General features: G+C 43.6%; 1 protein-coding gene across 1 annotated transcript; it reads left to right on the forward strand.

Moving 5' to 3' along the window:
* Nucleotides 1–1,980: 1,980 nt before the first annotated feature.
* On the forward strand, nucleotides 1,981–5,358 carry LOC125546259. Its single transcript, XM_048710471.1, has 3 exons — nucleotides 1,981–3,612; nucleotides 3,716–3,859; nucleotides 4,361–5,358. The coding sequence occupies exons 1-3, from the start codon at nucleotides 3,538–3,540 to the stop codon at nucleotides 4,775–4,777; spliced, it is 636 nt and encodes a 211-aa protein (XP_048566428.1). The 5' UTR covers nucleotides 1,981–3,537; the 3' UTR covers nucleotides 4,778–5,358.
* Nucleotides 5,359–7,753: the final 2,395 nt, after the last annotated feature.

Raw genomic sequence — 7,753 nt, forward strand, 5'->3', positions numbered from 1 at the left:
TGAAACTGAAGATATATTGCTCCCTTTAATTGACAAGAATTTTCACGGCCACTGAACTACCTAGCTAATACCTCTTTCTCCATCTATAGTTCTTATACGTGCTGACATAATATTTCGTAAATCTATAATTCTGGCTATATTATTCATGGCAAGGTAAATACACGTGCATGCTAGCCACTAAGGAAGAAGATTACCTAATTTTATAAAACTTATCGTTCAACTCGGTTATACTTTACGTGGTACAAAAGGAAATAAACCATGTTCTCAATGCATGAGTAAAATTTCGCGCGACCATCTGTTGAACCGGCAAAAAAGTGGTCAGCGGTCTCTCTTATTGCTTTTAGATAAGCGTACGTTGAAACTTGATTACAAATATTGATCCCGTTATAAATGAGATATTATTCGATCAATATGTGTAGTTGCAACTAATATTTTGGAGCCATATAGGGGATGGTACTTGATAAGACGTCACATTCTACGCGATGGTGGTGAAGCGGACCGGCCGGTAGTTGGATCTCACATCCTCTTGACCGGCATGCCGGCACAACTCAATCAAGTATGTGCAGAAAACAAGGGCGCGCGAAGGAGGTCCACAAATAATGCATATAATACATTGTATGAAATCCTCAAGGCTGCCATCAACCTCATGCATGTGGACTCAAACGGGCATTTCTGGCGGTTGACTCCTAGGAGTTGAGCCATGTCTTTTTCTTGGCCTAGAGGAAAAATCAATGTGTTGTCCATTGCCCATAACGGTAAATGTCGAAGATAGATGGTTTGAAATGCCTAACTTAAAAATAAAATTGGGTGAAGTTCCTATAATCCTTAAAGTGGAATTGAAGATAGTATTGCTCCCTTTAAATTCGAAGAATATTCATGGCCATTGAACTGCCTAATACCTCTTTGTACATCTATAGTTCTTATATTTGTGAAGTATTTTTTGGTAAATCTATAATTCTAGTTGGCTTTATTATTCTTGACAAGCTAAATACACGTGCATGCTAGGCACAAAGGAAGAAGAATTACCTAATTTTTTAAAACTTATTGTTCAACTTGATTATACTTTAGATGGTACAAAAGGAAAAAAAAACATGTTCTCAATGCATGACTAAAATTTCACGTGGTCATCTGTTAAACTTGCAAAATATTCAGCAGTCTCTCTTATGGGCTTATGGCTCTTCCGCACAGAACGCCAATGGAATCAAAATATGCGATTCTACGCGATGTTTACGTATTTTTTGTGAAGCATACCTCAAAACTTGATTACAAAATATTTGTCCTGTTATTACTAAGATATTATCAAATCAATATGTATAGTGGCGCCATATAGGGATGGTGATGTTCGGCAGGGAGAGTGCGATGGCTGTGGTGGAGTTCCCAGCAGGGGCTATTAGAAAGGCTGTGCCGGGCAGACGAAGAGGATCGCCGCAGCACTAACTTCGACCGGTGTAGAAACCAACAAGTCGGTGAGTGGGGGAGCTCCATTGTCGCGCCGCGTGGGGAAGACGCAGTACGCATCTCGGGAGTGCGTGGTGTAGTAAATAAAGCTGACCGCGGATGCCTTGAGTTGCCGCCAGGTTTGGCCCACCATGAGCCGTTGTCAGCTTTATTTACTATTTGGGGTAGCGCCCCGCGTGTGAGGCAGGCAGTGACGGCACGCGTCCGCTTAATCTACCCACAATGAAAAGTGACATAGAGTAGTAAAATCCATAAATTACCAGTCTAAGTTACTAGTACCTTCATAGTGAATAATAACATAAATGTGGTAACATAGAGATTTATCTTGTCTTAGTATGTGTGATATTAATCATGATATGAATAACTAGCTAGGTTACTTAATTTGTCTCTTTACTCATTAATTAGCTCCCATATTATCTTTTTTCTGAGGTGCACTGATGTTACTATCTATATCTATGTTACTCTCATTATAAACTAATAGTAAATCTCTCGAAGAAGGGCAAATTGATGATGACGTCGGAGGATGAAGACCCAAAGCATCATGCATGATGACACATACGAGACCGACCGAGGACTGAAAGAAAAAAATACTGACTTTGCGGCCGCACTGGCGACGCCCAGGGCGACCCGCACATGACGGGAACGGCGCCGGCGCCGGCTGCGGCGGCCGTCGAGTCCAGCAGTGAGGAGCGGTGGAGGGTGGATGGCCACAACGAGTGGAGCATCTTTAGGAGGCGGGGAAGGGAGATCCTTAGGCGATCGAGGGATCCAGTGGGCTGTCTGCGGCGCCTTCAGGAGAAGGTGCAGAGCTTGTGCAGTTCAGATCAGGAGGATCCGCATTTGAAGCACGGGAGAGCTACGACGAGGATTGCGGTGGTCGGAGAGGATTTGGTGACGCCGGATTCGTCGCCTGGGACTGATCTGGTGAGTAAAGGGGGAGGAAAAGGGGCAGTTTCTAGTGCTTTCAACATTACTGTGAATAGGGGATTTTGAGTAAATGTTGTTTCTTATGCGAAATTGAAGTCAGGAGTTATCAATTGTGATTTGGAGACGAAATTTGAGGAGGGTCAGACCTATTTCACGGGATTGGGGCAGGATTTTGGGTCTCAAGTTTTAGTTGCTGCTTCCAGTTGTTCTGTTCTTTCGTTTCAGGGAAAAATGTCAGGGCAGAGCTCTCCTTCGGCTTTGGCTGGGAAGTGCCCAGCTGGGGAGGTTACTGCGGACGGGACATGTAGCGGCCAGGATGGGATGATGGAGGTGGTGCCTCCCTCGCAGGTCGTGGTGTGCAGTGAGCCGATGGCGATCGCAGCCTCGGCTCCGTTGATGACAGGGAAGGGCACTGTGGGGGGGCCGAGTGGCCTGATTCTGGCTTCGCCAAAGGCTACCATTGGCTTCGCTGCCATGGCAACGACGCCCCCTACCCTTCGCAGAAGCAGCAAGGCAAAGCTGCGCTCACCGGCAATCCTCAACTATAAGCCAATCGTCATCGACATGCAGGCGGCTTTGAGAGCGGTGGCGGAAATGTTGGTGGTGGGTCGGGTACTTTCTCCATACCTGACTAACCCACATGCTGTTGTCAACGAGCTGAAAGGGCCATGGCGACTGCGCGGCGAGGCGGTGGCCCAGCGAGTTAAGAGTGAAGATGGGCGGTTTGTCATCACCTTCTCGAAGGAGGGAGACCGATGTCATGTGCTCCAAGCGAGTGAATTGCAAAAAACCACCACATTGAAGCCTAGGGTTGCAGAAAAGACTCTTCTACGTTTTTGTGCCAGAAGACACTGATTTCGCGCCTAATCATTTGCAGAAAACACGTAACCATCTGTTCGGGCAGTTTAACCTCTATTATGACAGGTGGGGCACGATTTTGAGGACGTGGCGTAACGCCCACGAGCTAACGCCGTCCGATGGTGCTACAGTGGCAATGGCGTGGCGGCCGCTACTGCTCCGCCGTGTGGGTAAAAACTGGATCGATCCAGCTCTCTGCTTACACTCTCGCCTCTGCCTCGCCCTCTCCTTACTCTGTTCTTCCTCCCCGGCGCCGCCACACCATCGACCGCCGTTCTGCTGCTCCCCGGTGCCATGGTGTCGTGGAGCGACGAGACCAGTGAGGATTCAGTCCTGAACATCTCCTCCTCCTGCAATGGCATCATCAAGGTCAGTTGGTTAGATAGCTAGAGCTAGGGTTAGGGTTAGTGAATTGGGGATTTTGTCACTGAGCTCGATCTGAACCTAGCCTTCTCTTTGCTTGCTCCCGCAGCTTCCAGCTACGATGCACGATCCGAATTTCAATGGCACTGACGCAGATGTGAATGTCTTGTGTGAACACGGTGAGCCGGCCGAGCGCTTTGTAGCATTTGAATGGATGCACACGGGCAGGAGGTTTCTTGGATGTGCTAAGAAGGTATGATTCACATCCTGTGTAAAGGAAGTTGTTTGCTTAATGCTTTGTTTATCAAGGTGTTAAGATTTTTTTAGCTTGGTCTTTGTTTAGCTTGTTTTGACATGCCTTGTCATTAGTGGATTGTACACATTGTTTATTGTGGTCAGTGCTTAATCCTTTGTTTATCAAGTTGTTAATTTGCCTTCAAGTTGTTTATTGTGGTCAGTGCTCTGCCTTCAAGTTGTTAAGCTTGGTTAAGTGCTTTGTCTTTGTTTAATTTGTTTTAGCCACTGTGTTGGAGTGTGTTCTCATTAGTGGATGGTAGTTATTGTTTATTATGGTCAGTGCTTAATGACTTGTTTACCAGTGGGCATTGTTAATTTGTCTGTTGTATGGTATGGAACCTGTCAGTGCTTAGTGACTAGTTTATTTGTCTTTTTAACAGTGCACATATTAGATATCTGAACCTGTTGGTTTGATGGTCTTAGACAATTATTTATTCTTTTATTGTTTATAATACAGGAATGCATAAACTGTGGAGTAGTTCAATGGACTAATTTTGAATGGCCAGACTCAATGGAGAAGGCATTGGCCAAGCTATGGGATATGTATGAGGAGATTAAGTCAGCTAGGACCAATGACAATCTAGAGAGTTCCTTTGCAATTCACAACCTGACAGAAGAGAAGAAGAAACTACAGGAGAACTATGACAGTTTGTATGCTGATGTGAATTCTCTCTTGGATGCCCAGCAGCAGAGGGGTGTGGAGTTAAACAATCAGAATGAGCAGAAGCAATATCTTGAAGTGAAGATTGCTGAGCTAGAAACTGTAGTTTGCAACTTGAAGGCAGAGCTTTCAAAGAAAGAGGAGGAGAAGAAGAAACTACAGGAGAACTATGACAGTTTGTATGCTGATGTGAATTCTCTCTTGGATGCCTAACAGCAGAGGGGTGTGGAGTTAAACAATCAGAAGGAGCAGAAGGAATATGTTGATGTGAATATTGTTGAGCTTGAGACTGTAGTGGGGAACTTGAAGGCAGAGCTGTCAAAGACAGAGGAGGAGGAGAAGAAGATGCTGCAAAACTATGAAACTCTGAAGAACCTGACTTGTGCTCAAGCCAATGTGATTAGGAACTTGAAGTTCAATCATTTGAAGGAGAAGGAGAGGCTGACAGAAGAGAGGCTTAAACTGAAGCATCACATTTCTAAGATTCAAAAGTCTGAGGAAAAGATAAAGATGAAGCTTCAGGGTGTGAAGGCCATCTTAGATGAGTAGGGTGCCTTCTAGTATGATAATCATCTATCAGTTTCTAGATGATAATCATGTATCCAGTACTTTAGTATGAATTTGTGACCCTAGTACTTCAGTGATGAATTTGTGATCTATGGTGTTGGATCAAGCAGTGTTGTAATCTAGATGATAATCATCTATTAAGTACTTTAGTATCTATTTCTGAACCTTTATGTATGTATTTTGTGAGATCAGGTGTTGGATCCAACCTTGATGAACCTTTATGAATGTGAGTGCACTTTGATTGTTATGTGGTGTTTGTGCTTAGTAGAATCACATTTGCTCAAGCCAAGGTGGTGCATGTGCTAAGTTAGTAAATTCTGTCAACTAGATTCATGGATTAACCTTGAGGGTCATTTCATCGATATATGCACAATGTAACCATAGTGCCACCTTGAGCCTCATCTTGTCGATATATCGATGATTTGACCCTAGGGTTTACCTTGAGCCTCATCTTGTCGATATATCGATGATTTTACCCTAGGGTTTACCTGAGCCTCATCTTGTTGACATATCGATGATTTGACCCTAGGGTTTACCTTGAGCCTCATCTTGTCGATATATCGATGATTTGGCCAAGTCCAACTTTTTGTGTCTTCTTTGTCCACAACTGCAAAAGCAATGGGATATATGTTATTATTCCCATCCCTTCCTGTGGCAGCCATGATTTGTTGGCCAGTAGACAGCTTGATGAAGCATCCATCCACACCTGCAATGGCACACAACACATGTCAGAAACAAGACATTCAAACAAGGCAAACTAAACAAAGTAAAGTAATCACCTATGAATGGTCTACATCCATTCAGAAATCCTTCCTTGCAAGCATTCAAACAGATGAACAGGCCATGGAACCTTGGATTTTTGCTTGGATGCTCCTTCAAGAACTTAGTAGTGACAATGCACCTACTACCTGGATTTGTGTCCAAGACAGCCTGCAAATAATCCCTGATCCTGGTATACTGACCCCTCTGATCTCCTTGCACCATCTCAACTGCTTTGTTCTTAGCCCTGTAGGCCATATGAGTGCTGATCTCAACTCCATACTTGCTCTTCAGATTTTGCATTATTGTAGTTATTGATGTGTTCAAGTCTGTTCTTATTGCTTCTAACACCTGATGTGTGACCCACTTGGTAGTCACCTTGGTGCTCTCTGCTACAGCTGGACATGTGTGCAAAAAATTTGCCTTTCTAATGCAAAATGTTCTCTCATTTGCCAACACAGAAGCTGCAATGAAAAAAGGGCAATCTTCATGTCTGCAAATAGCTATGATTCTGTCATTGCAGTCCTATGAAACTGATAGTTTTTGTTTTGAGCTATGTGGAATGTGAGAAGTGCCCTTCTAAATTGGTAAACACTTTCAAAACAAAGCTTCTTTACAAACTGCATCTCTGGGCTCTCTCTATCCTCAGCATACCAGATTCTTGGTTTGGGTTTTTTGGGCCTACTCTTATTGCCAAGCACAAAAGCTAGGGGTACTGCCCCATCATCCTCCTCCTCCTTCAAATCACTAGGATTTGGATCCTCATCAGATGATGGCACCCAAACATCCTCAAATTTTTGCTCCAAACTTGCATGTGATCTACTAGTTGGCCCCTTTCTTACTTTCAACTTCTTCCTCTTTTCCCCTTGTGGTACCACCTCCTCTTCAATTTCCTCATCCTCTCCATGCTCCTCATCCTATCCATGTTCCTCATGCACTACCTCTTCTTCTAGCTCATAAGGTTCTTCAACATCAGTGTCACCTTCAAAGTGTAAAAATGGGTCTTGTCTCTGCCTCCTCATCTCAGCCATCCTAGCCATGAAATCCTCATCTTGCTCCAAGTCAGAGTCATCTTCAGTTAGTAAAATAGGAAGTTTTCTTTTAACTGCCTCCACCCTCTCAACACTCTTCTTATGCTTCTTATACCTCTGTATTTTATTCCTCCTCTTAAGCTCCATAGTTCTTTCTAACTCCTCTTGCTCCAAATCAACATCTCCTGCATTTCCTTGATCCATATCTTGTGCCTCCTGCTCATCAACTTGTGTAACTCTCCTTGTTTTTTTTTGGATGGTGACCTGTACACGACACCTTCCTCACTGACCTCATACACAGTCCTCTCTCCAAGACTGGCTATAGGGACCTGCTGCTCACAAACATGACCTATGTTTAAATCTCCAGGTCTGGGCTCACTACCCCTAACTACTGTCAGATTAACTATGGTCTGATCTCTGTTGGCAATGTGGTCTAGCATCTCATCAACCTTGTCATCATCATAGATCTCTTCCAAACCAGCTACTCCCAAGCCAGCATCCCTAACAAAGTACATGTAGTCATCCTCTCCATAGCCTGCTATCGCTATTAGTGCTATTAGATTCAGAAATGTTATGTCTGAAACACACATGGTCCTTTCCAAATTGTCCCTGTCATGAAAGTGGAGCCTAACTTCCCACACATCATCACACAAACTACAAAGCAAAGAAGCTACACATTAATTTCTATGCATACATTTCTAATAATTAAAATCAATAACAAACCGAAGTATACACAGTGCACAAATAAATATTACAAATTACTAGGTGAAACTGATACATATTCAGTTAAAATCTTTTGAACACTAAAAAAATTCAGTTAAGTTCATACATA

Source organism: Triticum urartu, chromosome 3 (genome assembly GCF_003073215.2).
Source record: "Triticum urartu cultivar G1812 chromosome 3, Tu2.1, whole genome shotgun sequence".
In the NCBI taxonomy this organism is placed as follows: Eukaryota; Viridiplantae; Streptophyta; class Magnoliopsida; order Poales; family Poaceae; genus Triticum; species Triticum urartu.

Bases quoted from the DNA above. Each gene is read 5' to 3' on its own strand.
- LOC125546259 (XM_048710471.1), top strand. From the start codon at position 3,538: ATGGTGTCGTGGAGCGACGAGACCAGTGAGGATTCAGTCCTGAACATC. The intron at 3,613-3,715 runs GTCAGTTGGTTA...TTGCTCCCGCAG, and splicing joins CCTGCAATGGCATCATCAAG to CTTCCAGCTACGATGCACGA. The intron at 3,860-4,360 runs GTATGATTCACA...TTTATAATACAG, and splicing joins TTCTTGGATGTGCTAAGAAG to GAATGCATAAACTGTGGAGT.